Source organism: Gymnogyps californianus, chromosome 25 (assembly GCF_018139145.2).
Source record: "Gymnogyps californianus isolate 813 chromosome 25, ASM1813914v2, whole genome shotgun sequence".
NCBI classification, from domain to species: Eukaryota; Metazoa; Chordata; class Aves; order Accipitriformes; family Cathartidae; genus Gymnogyps; species Gymnogyps californianus.
In genome coordinates, this window is record NC_059495.1 from 1209913 (window position 1) to 1230069 (window position 20157).

At 58.7% G+C, this 20157-nt stretch overlaps 1 protein-coding gene across 1 annotated transcript in view; it reads right to left on the reverse strand.

Moving 5' to 3' along the window:
• Nucleotides 1-10980: 10980 nt before the first annotated feature.
• DSCAML1 (DS cell adhesion molecule like 1) overlaps nt 10981-20157 on the reverse strand; it is a 110273-nt gene continuing 101096 nt past the window's right edge. Inside the window, 14 exon segments of the mRNA XM_050910963.1 lie at nt 10981-11185; nt 11188-11531; nt 13585-13896; nt 14579-14773; nt 14950-15102; nt 15536-15654; nt 15995-16025; nt 16167-16321; nt 16422-16713; nt 16803-16991; nt 18977-19075; nt 19385-19548; nt 19665-19782; nt 19971-20124. Coding sequence (XP_050766920.1) covers nt 11072-11185; nt 11188-11531; nt 13585-13896; nt 14579-14773; nt 14950-15102; nt 15536-15654; nt 15995-16025; nt 16167-16321; nt 16422-16713; nt 16803-16991; nt 18977-19075; nt 19385-19548; nt 19665-19782; nt 19971-20124 — 2439 coding nt within the window. The 3' untranslated portion in view covers nt 10981-11071.

Below are 20157 nucleotides of genomic sequence, written 5' to 3' on the forward strand. Positions count from 1 at the left end.
GGTCCTTCTGCAGGCGCTGCCGGTAGAGAACATCCCACTGGTGTCCTGGCTGAGGAGATGCTAGCTAGCTCTTAACCAGCTCTGGCTGAATGGGGAGACCCCTCGGATGCCCACAGGGAACGGTGGATGTCCAGAGGAGTTCCGCTGGAGGAAGGGATGGATCCAAACGCAGGTTTCCCGTCTACTGTTGGATCGCACCAGTCCCTGTCTGTAGGGATTTTGCTTTTGGTTTCCTGGCCGTTGGTGGGAGACGCGGCAGTCCTTCCAGTTAGGTGCTTTGGAAGGGAGCCTGTGGTTCTGGCGTTCTGTAGCACGGGGAGGCTGTCGGCCTGGGGGATGCTGCGCCCAAAGCCGCGCTGCCGAGCCCAGCCCGTGTGTTCGGAGAAGCGTGTATTAGTAGTGCGGAGAAATGCCTGTTTTCTTAGCAATAACTTGGTTTGAAACATGTTCCTTTTTCCTGTTAAAACCTGCGATAGCGGCTGTATCTGGTTTTGTATGCAAATTAAATCAACATGAGCCTGTTTTGTATGATGGTGATGTTTGTAGCTCTTTTTTTTTTTTTTTTTTTTTTTCTTGTTGAGATGTTCTGTTGTAGCCCTAGATATCCAGCCTGCACTTCCCTTTCACATCTTCCCCTCGCCTGTCTCTGGGCTGTTTCATGTCTTGTCTCATCAAGGTCACATCTGGCAATTTCCAAGACCACTTCAGCTCACTGTGGCTTTATTACCATTATTCTATTAAGTACCTGGCCAGGGTAGCAAATGCGGGGGCAGATAGAAAGCTAAAAAACAAAACCACAAAAGCAATTCTTCACGGGGGCTTTCAGCCAGCAGGACAGCTTTTCGCGGGCTCCTATCCTGCCCTCTTCATAAAACTGTCATCCAGTCTCCTTACAATGGTTGTCTTGCCCTGGAGCTTTACGTCACGGCTGGAGGACGGGCTGCGTGCAGGAACAGGGCAAGGCCGGCTCGGCCGGGCGCCTGGGGAGAGGCTGCCTGCGGGGCGGGCGAAGGTGCTGGGGTCGCTGCCGGAGCGGCTGGGGAGTTCTCCCTGGGAAACGGGGAGAGCGGTGGTGCACCGGCGGGGAACGGGGCTTTGCTCCGGAGCTGCTCCGTGTCTCCAAGCGCTGCAGCGAAGGCTGCCTCTGTCCAAGTGGGGCATTCAGCACGCGCGTCCCGGCTGGGGCCTCTCCAGCGCTGAGAGGCTGCAGATGGGTAACGCGGCCGGTGACAGCAGCGATGGGGAGAGGGGAGGTTCAACGCCTGCCCGTGTTTTTCCAGCTCTGATTCTTCTGCACAGCGCGTTGCTCGCTGGAAATCCTAGGTTCAGGTGGATGGGACGTGGGGACTGTGGGTGATCATAATGTGATGTGCACACAGAAAAGCCAAACGTGGTCGGAGGATGCGTGAGGCCCACGGACACGTGCAGGGGCTGGGATGCTGCTGCGCGCAGTTGTGGCCTGCCTGTGGAGGGAGGGCTGGAAAGGAAGGAGTGCGGGTGCTGCCGCACGTGCTGGGGAGGGGAAAGCTGGTGGAGCTGGAGGACTGATGAGGCACAGGAGGAACAATCTGCGGGTCAGCTGGTCGTGCAGAAACGGAGGCTGATGGTTGGAGGCGCATCCTTAAAACCAAAACACAAACCGCCATCAAACCTTGGATCGCCCCCGTTCTTGCTGCGCGTGATCCCCACTTGTGCGTCTTTGCCCGCTGGAGAGCTGCGATAAGAACTGCCGGAGGAGGTCTCTGACGGCAACGCACGCCGTCCAGGTAGGCGCTTTTGGGGACAGGTCCCCTACCCGGCTCCTGAGGCAGCGGCCGTGCAAAGAGCACGGGGCGGCGCTGAGAAACCCAACATCCCGCCTGAACTGTAGGTGCCTTCTGGGTGTGGGAGGCTTTGCTGTAACCCTGCTGAGGAGCCAGGCCTGCCGAGCAGAGGAGGTCTGCCCCGGCTCACGGGTCTGGGGTGCGGGGTGCGTGCGTGTCCGTGCGCACTGGCCTGCGTACGTACGCGGAGAAGAGGATTTGCTTCTCCTGGAATGCCAGTACTGTATATGTTGGAGAAACTCGGCGATTAGGAGAGCAAAAGGACAGCGCGCGATTACTTTGCCAAGATGAACGCGAGCCGTAAGCTCATTAAGGGGCTTGGCCTCTGCCTGCCGAAGAAGAGACACTTCAGTCCCTGGCTAGCCGGAGACCACGGCGCATCGCTCCCAGAGCTTTGCCTTCCCGGGACGGAGGGAGCCCCTCGGACAGCCCAGCCATGCTGGCGACCCTGATGACAGCACTGTTCTTTGTGGTGAGAGCATTTGGGCAGGTGAGTCTGGGCTGGCCGGGCAGCAGGTAGGATTTATTGCTTTCCCTTTTATTTCTAGAAGCGTGGGGGTTATCTGATTAGGGAGGGTGGCGAGCAGCGGGGAACGTGGGCTTGGCCGTTCTTGTGGGCTGGGGATGCCCCGGCTCCCGCTCCGGCGTGGCTGCGGCTGTGCCACGAACCCCTGCCGTGGCGTGCAGCCCAGCGGGTCTGCGCCTCCTCGGCGAGCCGCCCGCGGTGTTGGCGTGGGAGCACGTTTGCGTTTCTGCCACCGTGGCGTTAGCCGGTGTACGGGCAGCTTTGCAGAGCGCAGTTCCCTGTTGAGCCCGCGCACGCAGGAAGCAAGCTGCGGGTGCTTGGGCTTCCCGGTCTGGCGAGCAAGCGCCGCGAACGGGCACGTTGAGTCTTGGAGCACTTTGGGTTGGGGAGGAAGGAAAACCCTCCTCTCCGTTGGGGAGAGGAAAGAAAGCGGAAATGTCTGCTAGGCTGGCCGTGGGCTGCGTCACCAGCCTGGCCGACTTTGAGGACAGGCAGCCGTTCCCGGTCCCGCTGACCGTGCCTCTGGCTTCCGAAGCCCCTTCCCGAGGGTCCGGCAGCACCGTGCAGCGGTGTGCCCTGGCCCTGCTGCGTGGCGTGGGATGCAGGGGGAGGTGACTGTCCCAGCGCCGGGGTGCGAGCCTGCAGCAGAGCTCCGAGCCCTGGGCCTCCTGCCTCTCCTGCAGTCGCTAGACCGGCTCCTGCCCTCTGCAGTTCCCTGTCCCCAAAAATACCCCGGGGCAGGGAGAGGAGGCAGCGGAGTCTGCTTGCCCTGCTGGGAACGGCCGCCTGTGCCTCCCTAAACCAGGCCGCCCTGGGCAGGAGGTCGGGGCCACCCGCGCTTTGTGCAGAGAGCCACGTGGCCTCAGCGTCGCCCACGAGCTCTGCAGCCCCGCTGCCTCACGACGAGACTCGCTCGTCAGCGCGGCGCCAGGGAGACGTGCCGGGCGTCACCGCAGCTGGCCAGGCCACCGCCGGCTGCGATCGCTGGTGACGCCTGTGGAGGAGCAGCTCTTTCTGTTGCTCCTCCGCTTCTCTCCTGTCCTCTTAACCTGCCGCAAATCCTTTCTGTGTCCAGCTCGGGACCAGCCTGTTCCGTGAAGAGCCCCTGCCGTACCTTGTGTACCAGCCCCTGCCCTGGCAGATCCAGTGTGTGACGCAGAGCCGCCGCACCAGCCGGGACAGCGAGGTGAGGGCTGGCTCGGTTGCCGGCAGCCAGCCGAGGCAGCTGGCGGGGGGAGACGGCACTGCCTGGTGCAGAAGGAGCAGCACGCGGCCGTTAACCAGACAGGCTGCTCGGAGCAGAAGGCTTGGGCAAGGGGGAGAGATTTTTCTCTTTCCCTTGAAAGGCAGAAAATCGGGTAATGCCAGGAGGCAGGATAAGCTGAAAAACGTAGGAGAGGCGTTTGTAGACAGAGTCAAGCTTATCTTTAGGGATGAAAATACCCCCTAGCAGACCTGATATCCCGGGTGCTGCGGTTTCATCGCAGGGGCTGGAGTAGAGGGAAACGAACCCAGCAAGTCTGGTTCCAGGCGGATTTGAAATGCAGATCTAGTGAGGCTAGCCTGTGCCGATGTGCGTCCTGAGGTGCCACCAGCACATCTCTCAGATCCGACTTCTGATACAAAGCTCTTTTCTGCTTCTCCGTGGAGGGCTTTTCACCAGCGCAAATTAATCAGTGCTCTGTAGTGTTCTTTCAGGGAACAACAGTAAGTATTTTCGAGTTTTGCAAAGGGAATGGCTAGTGGAAAGCTTGGTGAGGCTAGCCCTGTCCCTGTCAGAGCTTCCCAGCTGGCCTGAAAGGCACTGTTCTTGCCGCCTCTGCCTGAGATAGAACTAACTCTGTTGTATTTTTGTTCTCTACCTTTCTAGAAAGGCAGGAGCTCTCGGCACAACAGCATCTACTCGATTTCTGGAGAGAAAGGTGAGTGTGGAGCAGGCAGGGAGACAGCCCTGCCCGAGTAGTAGAGGAAACTCATGGTTGTGGCCGTGGGATGCCACGGAAGAGCAGGCATTGCAGTACCTGGGCCCTTCTTGGCCTCTTTCTTCTCCCAAAAAATCTGTCTCCGTGACGTTATTAAGGGGTATTTGGGAAGCCAGCTTTGTGGGAGGGAAGCCCTCTCAGGTAGCTCTCTCTCCAGCCTACGGCTTGCTGGCTGTACTGTATTTTCAGTCGGTTCTCCTCCCTGAGGAGGGTGCCCTTCTTGCCGCCCCGGGAGGGCACATGAGTATGGGCAGGATGGCGAGACGTTCGTTAAAACCTGTAGTGTCGGCAAGCGAAGGCCCCAGTGTTGTACGGCTGAATAAACGTACGTACGTGTGTGCGTGTGCGTGCGTGCAAATCCCCACCTCCCTCTTCCCACAAACCTGCCCCACTGAGTCGCATGGGTCACTGTCCCCCAAAACAGCCCCCCTTCCTCTGCTCCTTGGCCTGCCAAAACCACCCTGCTCCCCCCCCGGCCTTTTCCTCCTCCTTGCTCTTGTCTCTAAGACTCTGCCCTCTCCGCTGAAGTCAAGCGCTCAGCAAAGAGGATTTGAGCACTTCTATTCTCAGTGCAGAGCTGCAATCGGATAAAGGCAGGCGAAGCGATGCTGTGACGTTCCTCCTCAGCGGACCGGTAGCTCCGGCCAGGCTGGTCGCTGTTCCGGGGCTTTGGCTGCCCCGCGAGTAGGTGAAGGTCCCCTGGGCTGACGGTGGCACTTGTGCTGGCGCAGCGGCGGGGCGTTATCGATGGGCCCGGCCGCGGCCGAGCTCCTGCTGCAGGTGTATCTCTTGCGGAGCTGTCGGCAGCCCGCGCGGCCGGGGGCTTGCTCCTGCAGACGTACGGCAGTACCTGCCCCGGTGGCTCCCCAGCCTCTGGCATTTGATTTTTTTTTTTTTTAATTTCTTTTTTTATTTTGTTTTTCAGCAGGCAGGATTTATGGCTGAGGATGTGTCTTGTTAAGCAGGGCAGGAGGGAGCCGATTCCCAATGCAGACTCTTGGGGGTTTTTTTGGTTTTTTTGTTTTTTTAATGTATCTTTTTACTTTGCAATTTCGTTTAGGATGTGAATAAAAATGGGTTCAGGTGCCAGTGGTGAGTTTATACAGCGGCATCTGGCACCAGGATTTCTGATGGCTGCTCGGGGGGTGCTTCGCAGTGACACGCTGGCTTAAAGGAGCACTGCTGCGTGGCTTTGATTCGGTTCCTGTTGAATTTCACAATACTTCCCTAATGCACCATTAAGCGGGAGGTGGGGAGGGCTCCCATTTGTCAGCGTGAGAGCTTTATTGCTGTACAGTGCCGGGCTTTTTTTTCCTAATCTTGTTTGTGTGCGCGGAAGTAAGTGAGCAGCATACTTGGTGATTAAACGTGGGGAAGCTGAAGGTCTTTGGGGAGTAAAGCTTTGTAAATAGAGGGCTTAGCGCTGCCGGGGAGGCTGGGCTTTTCTTCGCCTCCTGCTCCCTGCTCTGTCTCCCTCTGCCCTGGAGATGCCCCCCTGTGAGCTGGTGGAGTCATGGTGTCGTGCTGTGGATGCTCCAGCCTCTTCCACCTCCGTAGCGGAGGGAAGCCCTCCCGTCTGCGGGCGCTCTGCGGGGAGCCCGGGGTATGCGGGGGCCAGTCTGACCGCATGGCAGGGGTGGGGGTGATGCCAGAGCCCTGCCCTGCTCAGTGGAGCCTGCTCAGGGCCACCGGCACCGCCTGTGCTCACCGCGATGCTCGGTTGTCGTCCCAGGCAACGTGATCCCTGATGCCGGCAGCGAGAGCAAGTTCTTCAGCGATCCTTCCGAGAAGGCGGCCGTCACCATCCAGACCCACTTCAGGAGATACCAGCAGCAGAAGCAGGAGAAGAAGTAGAGGCGTCGGCCGCCTGTGCCCTGCGCTCTCCCTCCTTTTTTCTCTGTTCTGTACCCCAGAGAGATTTGCGGCTGTGGTGACTGTGAACCCCCTCCCTGACCCGTAGCTTCTGGTGCGTGTGCGGCTGTAGATGCTCTGCTGTTTGTGTTGGTCGCTGCTCGGGGTGAGATCTCTTTCCTGGTCAGTCCTTCCCCAGGCAGCGTTGCCGTGTGGGCGAGGGGCCGTTGGGGACCTTGGCGCCCAGGGGAGCGACACGGCGTTTAGGAGCCTTTCCTTGGTGGCAGCACCCGGAGCGGCGTGGTGGATGGCCGCTGGGCCACAGCAAGTTTAAGACCCAGTAGCTGTGGCAGCGGGGGCCCCCGCAGCGCTGAGAGCGGTGTGGCTGGCTGGTCGCTGCCCAGCAGTAGCCCTCCCCGGTGCCTCCGTCTCCGTTCTGCCTCTGGAGCTGGGGTGGAACAGCTACTGCCTTTGTCCCCTGCTCCGCGCGGCTGGCTTGCGGAGCTGCCGAGCACGGTGTCCAGGAGCTGGCCCGGCGCGGGGCGGGACGTGCCGCAGGCAGGGAAGGGAGCAGGAGCTGAGCCGGGTGCTGGCCGTGAGCTGATCTTGCTTTCCTTGGGGAGAACTGCTTGGGGTGCCCTGGTTTCAGGGCAGGGATGGGGTGGGACTCTGTCTCCTGTGGCTGCAATGTGCCAAGGCTGAACCCGCTCTCTGCCGAGTCGGGCTCCTTCCCGAGACAGCCCTCTGCTGCCTCTGGCATTTGGGTTAGCGCCCGCTGTCACCCAGCCACCCTGGCCTGGCCTTTTGGTCCAGCAAAGCTGAACAGAGACCTGCTCCCGGTCTGGCAGGGACAGGACCCCAAGATTGTCTTTTTCACACCCGTTTTCAAGTGCCGGCTTTTGGAGTTGTTGAGCGAGAGGGACCGTGAGCGCCCCGAGCTCGGGGCCAGCGGAGGAACAGGAGGAGGTTTGCTGCGAGCGGGGTGGGCGTGAGAAGCTGGTGCTGCGTGCCGTGCCACGGTGGGTGCTCTGTGGGAAGCAGCGGGGCACGGAGGAGCCGCTGGCTGCGGACGGTGCTGCTCTGCCTGCTTGAGTGAGGTCTCCGGTGCTGCTTTGCTGGGTCTGATGGTGGATTTTCTGCGCGGAGCTGCTGAGCTGTGCCCCTAGAGCCCTTTCTGTCCTCTCCAGCCGCAAATGTCCTCAGCCCTTGTTACAAGGGCTCCGTCCCCCGCCGCCCCTCCTTACCTCCGGCTTGTAAGCGCTGGTGTTTGGTGTCTGGCTTCTGCTTGTGCTCGGTTACTGCCTGCTGGCTGTGGTTGGCAGCCAGCGCTGCTCGCAGCTCTTCTCCGGAGGTGCGTTGGGAGAGCAGGGCTGGCGGCGGTTCGGTCTCTCACTCTGCGGTGCTGCGAGCTGCCAGGCTCCGATGCCAGGAGGCGCGCGTTGCGTGTAGCGTGGTGTCTGGGGGTTTGGCTGGAGTGCCGTGCCGAGCCGGTGAAGCAGACCTAAAACCAAAGCAGCTCTTTGGGTTTCTGGGCTTGCCCGTTCGGTGTTGAAGGGAGAGTTTGGCCAGCGTGGCTTGAACGGCCTGTCCTCCTTCAACTCCCGGCTCGTTACTGCGTGCAGCGATGTGGGGAGAGCCCACTGCCATGGTGAAGGGCAGCGGGCTCGTGGGGAGCGGGGGGATGCTGGGGTCTCATGGTTGAGTGCTGGAAATTGGGACCGCGTTAAACTACGCAAGGGTTTGTAACTGCTGGGGAAGGGAAGGTGGAGAATTCTTGCTAAGATGTAGATGGAAATCTGTACTAGCCAATTACAATAAAGATGTGTTAATCTGTGTTAATCTGTTCTTCTTTTTATCTTGCTAATCCACTTACTCTCTCGGCTGAGAACACGCTTGCCTTTTCTTGCCTCTTCTATTTAAAGTCTGGGATCGGCATGTCAGAGGGGTGCAGGGTTGCCTAGCTGTGGCGCTGCTTTGGGAGGGGGACGGGCCCTTGGCGCTCTTTAAACTCTGCACCACGTAAAGGTTTTGAAGTCTAATGTGCACTGAACTGTTTTTGAAATCCTTAGAAAAACGCTTGAGAAAGGCTGGTTTGCGCGTCAGCACTTCCCAGTGATCTCGGGGAGAGACAGAAGGGGCAGGACGGGTTTCACTCGGTTGAAGGCAAAGGCTAACCAGCGTGAGACAGACCCCCTTTCCCGACAAGCTGTTGTGGGCCGTGCCCTGCGCCCGCGGCTGCGTGAACCTCTTGGGTTGTCGGCCCATGGGTGCGCAGCAGCGGCCCGCCGGGGACGGGGCGAGGGGACGTGCAGCCGGGAGGTTCCCAGGGCTCTGCGGGTGATGCGAAAGGCCGCGTCGCTGGTGGCCGGTTGCCGCACGTCCCCCAGCCTCTCTGGCCCCTCGGTATTTTCCCTTGACGACTTGCTTTAAGGTAAGCCAAGCAAGCTCTTTCTGGTTCAAAGAGACCCTGTCAGAGCTGCGTAGCGTGATCTTCGGCGTTCAGTTGCCTTGCTCATGTTCCGTGTACAAATGCCGTACAAAATCCGTGCGCTCCTTGCACGCTAAACTGGAAACTCACAAGGTTTTGTCTCCAAAAACCCGTTAAAATTGAATGAATAACTCGTGCATAGAAGTAAATGCTGCTCAGAACAGATCTTGGGATTCATTTTTTAAAAAAAACCAAACCCAAAGTAAGTACATACTGCGGAAGAAGCCTAACCCTGTTTCATGCATGGAGTTGGAGGCTGGCTGATTGCTTGCTCTTGAGATGAATTCTCCGCGCGGCAAAACCAGAGGCTCCAGATGCAGGGCAGTAACCCAGATACTCTTGCCGAGCGCGCGGGAAACCGCTGGCGGAGGCAGAGCGGTTCAGGCAGAGGAAATGCAGTGATGATGTCCGGGAACGGTTTGGTTCGCCAGAAGCAAACTCTGTCCCGAAGGAAAGCCGCACAGGGAAGTACGGTGTCGGCGGGGGTTTCGGTGCAAAAACAGGGGTGGGAAATATCAACCCTGGCATTTGTGGGATCGGGCATGATCCCTGATGCCTTCCCACAGCCTGTTCGGGAAGTGTACTCCTCTCCATGCGGGATGCTCCTCAGCAGAGGTTGGCTCTGAGCGTTAACCGCCAAAACAAAAAAAACGGGCAAAAAAAAAAAAAAAAAAAAAAAAAAAAAAAAAAAAAAAAAAAAAAAAAAAAAAAAAAAAAAAAAAAAAAAAAAAAAAAAAAAAAAAAAAAAAAAAAAAAAAAAAAAAAAAAAAAAAAAAAAAAAAAAAAAAAAAAAAAAAAAAAAAAAAAAAAAAAAAAAAAAAAAAAAAACAAAAACAAATAGGAAACAAAAGTGCAGTGGGGTAATTAGCCTTCAAACAGCACCAGCACCTCCTCTGGAAGCGAAGTTCTAGTTTGGGTAACTAAAACAACTGTTACTAACAGCCTTTGCTATTTTTGTCTTCCTGGGGTAGCAGAAGAGGTAAGGAAGGCTGCCAGCCCCGGGGCTGCCCGCCTTGGCTTTAGCTGCTCTCGCTTTCACTGTCAGATGTGCACGTATGAGAGGGGAAGGTATAATCTGCATTTCTTCAGTGGTTATTTGCTATGGCTGGTGCTAAAAACCGAGAGGAAAAGAAGAAGAAATCGAGGTGGGGGGCTGTGCCGTGCTCCGCTGGGCTTTACCGCACGGTGCTGTGACCTGGTGGAGCTGCGCCGCAGTTCACTGTGCCGTGGCGTGCCGCGATGCCCTGCGACCAGGGGGAGCTGTGCAGCGTTTTACTGTCCTGTGCCATGATTCACCGCGACGGGAGGCAGCGACGCCACGAGTCACGGCACCGTGCTGGAGTCACCGGGCTGCGTGCTGCGCTGCACTTCACCGTGATGCACGCTGCTTCACCGCAATTGTGTGACTGAGGATGACTGTGCGGTGCTTCACCTCCTGCTCCCATGCAGTACCGCGGCGCGTCAGGGAACAAGAGCCCTGCCGTGAGCGAGTCGCTGTGCTTCACCGGATGCACCCATGATACCGGAGCTGCACCGCACTTACCCTGCGCTGCTGGAGCAATGCCACGCTGCACCGGAGCCGTGGCTCGCCCGGGTCTGCAGCAGCTCGCCCACTGGCGTTCGCCGTCCTGCACCGTGGTTCATCCTGGGCTGGAGCTAGCCAGCAGTTCGGCACGGCTGGGCTGGACTTACCGGTGAGTAGGTGCCGCTCAGCCGGGGCTGTGGGTGCTGTGGCACGGCCTGGCGGTTGCTGGGGCGTCCCGCTCGGCAGTACCGTTCCCAGGACCCTGCTCCCATCCCTTTCCCTCCTCCCGCCCTGGGGCTCTGCAGGTTGGCGCAGCTCGGGGCAGGCGCCGCGTGCCCCGGGGCTTCTGCGGCATCCGTCGGGCTGCCTGCACGTCCTTGGGCTGCCCCTCTCCATCCTCCTGCGCTGGCCTGCCCCTGCTACCGCCCTGCCCACTTCACAAGCACCCACGTATAAACATAACCTTTATTGCACACAGCGCTGGGTTTTTTTTCATAGAAAAAGGTATTAACACATAAGCATTTGCAAATCGAAGCAACTCCTGTTGTTTTCAGAACAGTAAAATAGCATGCAATGTCTTGGAGACGTTCCTTTTTAAAACCACCGACAAGATCAGGGAAAAAAAAAAAAGTCGCTGAGTCTTTCCTTGTGCCCCTTTCAAAATGATGTGAAATATATATATATGTTTACATATATATTATATTTTTAAATCTGTAACATCAAATTCTTTGTGCCCTGGTTTCTTTTTCTGTTCAGAGAAGAAGAAAATAGCTTCATTTATACAAAAGAGTTCATTATGTACAAGTTTGTTAATTAAATATAAACGGCGCAGGGGAAACGAGCAGTGTCCGTCACGGGCGCTCTCGGGTCGGCGCCCTACACCAGCGTGTAGGACTTGGAGTAGGCTCCAGCCCCCTGTTTTTGAGACCTGCCTACACCCGATGTGCTCATTTCTAGGAGCGAGTCCCTGGAGCCCCCCACTTTGGAGTGCGTGGGCACCCGCGCCTCGGCGGCGGCGGCGGCGGCAGCAGCGGGGGCTCGGCGGCGGCGGGGGGCGCGGGGCCGGCGCTGGCGGCGGGTGCAGCAGCGGCGCTCGTCGCGCCGGGCATGGGGAGAGTCCTTTGAGGTAAGGTGGTTGCGGCGGAGGCCGGGGGAGGCAGGCCCAGGGGCTTGCTGCCGGGCTCCAGCGTCATGTGCCGGGCTTGCGCGTGGTAGGCCCGGGCGAGGTTTCGGATGGAGGCTTCCCGCGGCGGCACCACGGGGCAGGGCTCGTGGGCGTCGGGCTTGCGGAAGAAGGCCTCCGACTTGACGTAGAGCGGGAGGTTGCAGTAGTCGCCTGCAAGGGGAAGCGGAGGCGGGTGAGGCTCCGGAGGGGACCCTACCCGCCCCGGGGGACCCCTCCTGGCCCCCACCCTCTATTAGCGTAATAGTACATAAAACGCGTAACATAATCATCCTATAAATTGTCATACTCTGTGCAACACGATGTGTAGAGCACGTCAAACTACGGCATTCAATGTTTGATATAACATGTCCTATGAAGCAGTATAATGTGTAGTACTCAATGTACACTGTAATAAAACAGTTATACAACACTATAAAAACACTTGTACTTTCTTTTACGTATAATATGTCATCTGTTACGTTTTCAGCTATAACACAATATAGTATGTATATGTAATATATGGCATCATGTTACTTATTAGTGTGTGATACAAGACAGTATCTATGGTGGTAGCTAGCACGTTCTGTTCTGTAATGTATTCTGCGTAAATATTTCTACTGCCTTCATGACATCTGTTACAGCACAGAGCACACATCAGTTATATAGTATGTTACATCAAGTATACTCATGTAAATAGCATGTGCTACAATAAACAATATATTATGCTATGTTGTGTTATATAGCATTATATATAACTGTAGGACCTTAATGTAAGGATTGATGCATATGTATATATAAGACACTGCGTTATTGTAGTCTTATATAGGTGATATCATTGTTATATTTGTGTTTACAACACTATCGCTTTTAACTGTACGTTTTGTAATATGTCCTGTAAACTACATGTTTATAATACTACAGTTATTGTATTCTGTCTTATACACTACACTAAAATATATCATAAAAGTATATAGTCTTGCAGAAAAAGATTACATAATACTGTATATTACGTAAGATACTCAGTATATAAATTAACTCTCAATTATCACGTATGTATTTTTAAAATGGATTTTCTGTGTATTACATACCTAGCCAATATATGTATTATCTTGAAATACACTATTTCTTAATATTGGATTATTAAAAATCTATCTATCTATCTAGATAGGCAATATATTACTTATTGTAGTTAACACTGTGTCCTGCAACAACCAGCCAGCTGCAACCCATGCAGGATCTCTGCTAGCTGGAAGAAACGTCTGGAATGGTTGGATGGGCTTGCGTTGGCGCTGGCGCTAGGCTGGTGGTAGCGTACTGTCTTTGGTGCCAGAAAGGGGGGCAGGCAGGGAAGGAGGCATGCGAAGGAATACCAAGAAATAATAAGAAATAGCAGGAAAGAGCAAGAAATGAAATAAAAGGGGAAGAAATAGAAATGAATACAACTGGGAAGAAGTGAAAAGAAATACAAATGGTAAGAAAAAAATAGAAGTGGGAATAAAAGGAAAGAAAAGGAAAGAAATGAAATGAGAGAAAAGGAGAGGAGAAAAGAGAAGAAATGGGATGAGAGAAGTGAAGAGGCGCAAAGAAACATGAAGAGGAGCAAAGTGAAGAGAAGAAAAAATGGGAAGAGGAGCAAAGGAGTGTGAAGAGAAGAAAAGTGAAGAAAAGAAATGTGAGGAGGAGAGGAGCAGAGAAAAGTTAAGAGGAGAAAAGTGAAGAAAAAAACGTGAGGAGAGAAGTGGGGCAATGTGAGGAGGAGAAAAGGGAAGAGGAGCGGAGAAAAGAGAAGTGAAGAGATGTGAGGAGCGGAGAGGAGCAAAGCAATGTAAAGAGAAGAAATGTGAGGAGAGGAGCAAAGAAATGTGAGGAGGAGAAAAGTGAAGAGAAGGAAAAAACGTGAAGAGAGGAGAGCAGGTTCTGTGGGGATCTTGTCCAGATTGTGTTGGGATCTAGAACAGATCGCTGTAGAACCCACTGAAATCAGCTACTGCTTCCACTAGGAAGCCTTACACAACCTACCAAGTGAACACACAAAAGCAAAACGGATGATGCTGAAAGATCAGTACGGTGGAGGGTGGAAGGGAGAGATGCTTTTCCCCCCTCCTCGCCTTCCCTTCGCAGGAACTGTCTCTCGTCAGTACCTTCATTTTTGTATTTTTCTCTGCGTTACCCAACCCACTAAACAGGCAGCGTACAACCAAAGCCAAAGCCCACGAGTACGTACTCTTGCTGGCCCGGTGCGGGATGGGTACAGCCACGCTCTTGCCCCGCTCGCTGTCCTGGGGTTTGGGCGGGGAGGCTGTGAAGCGACAGATGCCGGGCTCGGACGGGGTGCTCATGGAGGTCATGCTGTCGGCATTGTCGGTGGTGCCGGTGGTCATCTGGTCGGAGGAGCTGTCGGAGATGAAGCACTCCGTGATCTCGAACTTGGCGTGCTGCAGCTGCTCCTCCAGCTTCGCGTGCTCGTAGGCGCGTGCCAGCTCCTCGTAGGTAGACGAGGCACTCTCCGTCGACACCATGCTGTTCCGCCCCTTGTCTGGGGAGGAAAGGACGCATCACACACCCGGGAATTTTGCCTGGGAACGCCGTTTTCCACATCGTTGCCGTTTTGGGAACGCCCCGGCTGTCCCCGCTGAGGTGCGCCCGGCCATCTGTCCCCTGAGCTGGGCACGACCCGTGCTGCTCCGGGAGCCACCACAGAGCTTCTGGAGGGGACCAGGAGATGACAGCGCAGCCCCACAGCGGCCAGGCAGGGCAGAGCCCTGCACACACACACACACACACACACACACACACATGCACACACGCTCCCTGCCACGCACCACGGCAGCCACATCGCTTAACCTGGAGCTCAACAACGCCGAGCAGAGCCAGGAGCGCAGGGCAGGGGACACCGCCGCCACCACCGGCAGCTCGCAGAGAGCAGGAGGCCCGCGTCTGCCCAATTTGTGATACCATTCATAATCTCTACTAGAAATTGGAGACCGCTTTTCAACACTGCCACTTTCTGCTTTTCTGCAAGCGGCTCTTGCAGTGGAAGTCATGGTTCCACGACCCCACTGACTAAGAGTAAACTCTATTTCTGCAGAACTCCCATGGTTTGGGGTCACCGCCAATGAACTCGGGCACCCCAAAACCGGCAGATCCCTGCTGAGCAACGGCCCAGGGAGGCCGCGGGGCTGCCTTCGGCCCTTTCTCCCGGGGAACCGCTGGCGTACCCGTGTCCTGAGAGAGGCTGGCGCTGTAGCTGTCGCTCTCGGTGACCGTGATGCCGTGCTGGGAGCCCACTGTCCGCCAGTCAGAGGTGAGGGTCCGTGCAGGGGTGGACGCCTGGCACTTGGTGAGGGTCCACTGGCTGGAGTACCGGTTGCGGGTGCTGTGTGCAGACTTCACGCTCTTTCTTGACACAGGGTCTAAGGCACAAAGGCGTCAGAGTCACAGCGGGTTGCTCCCAGAGACAGCCAGGACGCTGGCCCATCTCCCCGGAGCGCTCCCCGCTCCTTCTGCCTTCCCAAGAGCTGCTTTTAGGCACGGCCAGTGCTGGGGGACAGGGCCTGCACCCCAGCCCCACACGACCGCCGCCACTTACTGGTGCCGGGGCGGATGTCCGACATGTCGATGAGGGGCCCCGTGTTCTGGATCAGAGCGGGGTGATGCAGCGAGACGCCCGTGCAAAAGCTCTGGGGGTTCACCGCCTGACTGAACTCCGTGTCGGTCACCGGGATCGTGGCTTTGTCGTCCCCTGCGGGAAGAAGCTGGAGCTCAGACCTCTTTCTCTAGCCCGGAGTTCGCTGTAGGCGCCTGCTAGCCCACGCTGAGCACACCCGTGGGATCCCCTGGCTTCCCCGCTGCGGGCAGCCCCACCGGCGCTCCGGGGCGCGCGGGGATGGGAGATTTGCCCGGCTGTTCTCCCGCCAGGGCAGCGGTGCGACAGTAACCCCCACCGAGGCAGAGCCCGGCCGAGGAGATCGCTGCGGGTGCTGCCAGCACAGCCAGCAGCAACGCAAGGGGAGCAGGACCCGCCGGCACGCCCCTGCGCCCCGCTCTGCCATAGGGCAGGAAGGGGACAGCCTGGGGACACCGCCGCCTTCTCAGGGCCAGAGGGGATGCTGGCCCACGTCCCTGCCCCGGGCGGGGCTGGTGTCCCCACGCCGCAGGGAGAGCACGGTGCTTACCCAGCTGTTTGATGCCTTCCTTGTCCTCGATGAGGAGCTGCACCCGAGGGATGTCTATGTGCAGGCGGGGGCCTTGCGGGGGGCCCTTCACCGGCGTGTCAAAGCTGCGGTTATTCTTGCTGTGAGGTAAGAGGGGACGCAGACCCGGCAATTACCGGAGAGAGCCCCGGCGGCTCGAGCCTAGCGGGGGCCGGGGCTTGCCGCCAGCCAGCCTGCCCGGGGCTCAGCTCTCCAGCTAAGCAGCTCTCCCCCAGGCATTGCTGCCGGGACCCTCCGGCAGGCAGGAGCGGCCGGGAGCACCAGAGAGGCCGACACAACCTTCGCAGGTCTGAGCCCAAGGAGGTCTGAAACTGAGGCAGGGCTGAACCCAGGCTTAAAAGCATCCCGGACCGCCCGCCACCACCCCGCATTCCCCGGCTTCCCCACCCACCGCCGACCACTTGCAGCTCCGAGACCCACCTGATCAGCATTTCAGCCAAACTCTTGGCATCTGTGCAAGAGACACAAAAAAAAACCAAGAAGGAAGGTTTTTTTCTTTAAAAGAGAGCTATTTAGGGCATAATGAGCCAGTCCAGGAAAGCGCAGCTCTGCGGTCCAGTCCTGCGCGCTGTGCCTCTGAGCCCCATCTCACCTCGAAGCCTCTTCAGCCGCTTCTCCTTCCTCTTCTTGCGGATGATGAAGAGCAGGGCCACTCCCAGCGTGGCCAGGATCACGGGGCAGGCGATGGTGAAGAGCTTCTTCACGTCGTCGCCCTCCCCTTGGGCAGACTTGATAGGGGGATGGTGCCTAGGGCAGAGCGCGGGCGGGTGGGCGGTCAGTGCTCCCGGGACCCCCCCCGGCCTTGGCGGCATGGCCCCACCCGTCCACCCCACCCCCCCCCCCAAACTCACTGCCGTCGTAGTCCAGCGTGGCGAACTGCGTGGTCTCGTTGCCGCAGCCGGCGCTGTTGCAGGCCTTCATGCGGAGCTCGTACCACGTGGCCTCGCGCAGCTCCGTCAGGAAGACCTCGCCGGAGCTGTTGGTGCGGAGGCTCTGCCAGACCCAGTTGCCCTTGGGCCGGTACTCCAGGACGATGGCGGTGATGGGGCAGCCCCCGCTGCTCCAGCCTTGCAGGTTCAGCCTGGCATGCGTGGAGTTGATGTGGGTGAAGAGGTGCTGGTCCTTGCTGAAGGAGGGCTCTGCGGGAGAGGAGCGGTCAGGAGGGCTGCTGCGGAGAGGGGACCGCAACGTCCCCCAGCGGGGCCGGGACACCGCGGGGCGGGCTCACCTCTGCCGTGGGTCTTGGCTTCGATGATCTCACTGATGCGGCCAGCCCCCACGCTGTTCTTGGCCGCCAGCTTCACCTTGTACCAGGTGCCGCACTTGAGGCTCTCCAGCTTGAAGGAGCGCTCGGAGGAGCTGATGAACACGTCCTTCCACTCCTCGCTGTTGTCCACCGAGTACTGGAGCACGAAGCCTGTGGGAGCAAGGACGGGGCGGTCGCCTCCGGGCACGCCGGTTGCCGGGGGGGAGGCAAGCGGCGCCCGGGCAGGGCGAGAGAAGGGGTTACCGCCGGCACGCAGAGCCTGCGGCGTGCCCTGCGCCCGCCTCGGGGACATCCCGTGGCCAAGTCCAATGCAGCCTCGCAGTGCCAGGGCGCCCGTCGCGCACCGATTCCTGCCCAACCGCGCGCAGGGGAACGGCGCTGGAAACGCAGCCCTCTGCTCCTGCGCTACTGCCGTGGGTTACGGTTAGCTCAAAAAGCATTAGCAGAGGCGAGCTGCTGCCCTCCTGGACCCTGCGCGCAGCCTGAACGGAGGGCGGCTCGCCCGCCTGCTCTGCCCGCCGCACAGGCCCAGGCAGGAGCCACGGGCAAGAGGCGCGCGGGCACCCCCAGCAGCTAGCCGCCTCCCGAGCGCTCTGCCGGAGCCCCCCCCGGGCCGTTCCCCCGCGAGCCACCCCTCGTCTGCTCCCCGGGCCGCGCATCACCCGCCTCCAGCGCCGCCGGCACGGCCCCCGTCGCTTGGTTTCACACGGGAGCGCGAAACGGGATTGATTGGTGCGAGGCTATAAAGGGAAAGGCAGAATTAACTAGCTCCCTTGGGAAGCGGCTAGGAAGTTGCTTCTGTCATTGCATGCCGCCTCTTCTCCCATGATTAAGAGTATTAGGAAGCACGCTGTGTCCTAGATGAAGAAACCTGTTACGCCGCCATCAACAAGACGCCTGAAGATGGCTCGCCAGGGTTTCCCGGGGAGAGGCACGCGCACACGCACGCAGCTTTGGGCGAGGGATACGTCGCTGAGCAGATCGGTGCCGCCCAGGGCGGCGCGGCTCTGCTGCCCTGACCGCTCTGACCTTTTTGGCTACACAAAATCCCAAACTTCCCCGGCGCGTTGATAGATTTGGCTATTTTTGCAGGTTATTTTGCCAATTCTCAAATAAAAACGACAGAGGAGAGTAGGCTTTCTGCCTTCGCGTGTGCGTCACGAGCCGCACGACGCAGAGCTTGCGGGACCGCTCCGGGTGCCGACGCCGCCCGGGTAGCGGCGTGGCGATGCCGAAGGACCCACGCGAAGGCATGCGCGTGCATGCCTCGCCTCAGCTCCGCGAACGCCCAGCTCCGGCTTGGGCAGAGCAGCGCTTCCCTATGGCTGGGGGCACCGGGACCTTCCCGGGGCGGCGCGGGTCTGCCCGCCAGCACACGCTTTCCTGGCCGTGTCGAAGCCAGCCCCGGCACCGCCCACGGTGCCTGGCACCCTGGTGCCTGCCACCGGTTATTTATTTATTTTGTACATGCAGCATGTTTTTAATATTTCTAATCCAATTATAACCAAATTTATCAACAGAGTCCGCTGGAGTGAAAGGCTGCTGGCTGGGGAGATTTGCTTGTAATTACTTTCATGCTTTTAATTAATTGTAAGCGAGGTCTCCTTCCTCGCTCCCCCCTCCGTGTGCAGCTGTTTCAACGTATAATTCATGAGATGAATCAGAGCAGAAAGGAGGCTCTGGAAAGCAGGGATGCTCCTGGAGCCCTCCGGAAGCCCCCAGCCTGCCAGGGACGGGGGACAAATCCTGCCCTGTCGGGTTCAGCCTCACACCAATGCCGGGAGGCAGGGAGCAGCCACCGGGGCTGGCCCTGGCCACCAGCACCGAGCAATTAATGACGTGCCCTTCGTTAGCTACTTCAGTCGCCGCATCTACTCCGAAACACCTCGCGAGCCCCCTCGTTAGGACTGGCAGCCCTCCCACGAGCTCCGAAGCATCAACCTTACTCTGGAGCGTTTCCGAGGCGTTTCAGAGAGGGGGAAACCGAGGCGCAGAGCCGAAAGCGCGTGCGCAGCGTGCAGAGGTGTGCCTGAAAATGTGCGCCACGAGCCTCGTTCCCCCCGTGCCGGGACCAGAAGCACCCACGGCTCTGGGATGGGGACGGGTGCCGGCCCCGTCGCGCGCAGCAGCCGTACCTCGGATGGAGCTGCCCCCGTTGTCGCCAGGAATCCAGGCCAGCGTGATGGACGACGCCGAGGTCTTGGAGACGGTCAGGCGGGGCTGGTCCGGGGGCACTAGGGAGGAGGGAAAAGCCCGTGAGCACCTCGCACGCACCGGCTGAAAGCGCCCCGAACCGTGTCCCTCCCCGCCCCCCGAAAAGGGGAAACGCCAACGAGACCTCAGCCAGCCCTGGGCCAGCGAGGAGAGCCCCTGGCACAAGAAAGACCCTGCGGTGCTTCACCCCACCGAGAGCAGCGGACAAGCAAGAGCGCAGGCTCGCTGCGCCGTCTGCCGCGACGGCGCGTGTCCGTGCAGGGCGCTTGCTCCCAGCCGCAGACGTGGGACCGCAGGCCACCCCCCCCGGCCCCGCCAGCGCCCCTCACCTTGCACCAGCAGGTTGATGATGATGGTGTCGAAGCCCCAGGTGTTGGTGGCGGTGCAGGTGTAGTAGCCGGAGTCCTCCGCTTTCACCGAGCGCAGCACCAGCGTGCCATTGGCCTGGATCAGGCGATGGCCGTCCACCGTCACGGGGATGGCAGAGTCCTCGCTGCCGGGAGAGGAGAGGAGAGAGCGCATCAGCCATGCGCGACCCAGCAAGGGCGATGCAGCCGGCACCGGCTCCCCGGCCCGGCCCGCGGCACGGCTGGCAGCCCCCCTCAGTACCTGTCCTTGGTCCACTTGATGGCGGGGACCGGCTCCCCGACGGAGTTGCACGGCAGCCTCACGTCCTTCATCCATGGGGTGGTGACGGTGCCTCCGAAGGAGATGATCTTGGCGGGGGCTTGGGGGGCAAGCAAGAGGTCAGCCTGGCGGGCAGGCCCCGTGCACGGCCCCCCCCTCCCCAATGTGTAATGAGAGCTGAGACCCCCGTGCTGTCCCTCCTTTGCCCGGGCACGAGCCGCCAAAGCAGCCCTCGGGGCAGGGGACAGCAGGCCCCCCCCTCCCGCGAGCCGGCGGCCCCCGCCGTACCTTTCCCGGCGGGCTCGATGGTGACTTTCTCGCTGATGTTGCCGCGGCCGGCGGAGGTGACGGCGGCCACCCACAGCATGTACTGCTGCCCGCGGTTCAGGTGGGCGATGCGGTAGAAGAGCTGGTCGGGGCTGGTCTCGTACTCGCTGGGGGCCTGCGGAGAGGGAGACGGGAGAAGGTCCAGCCT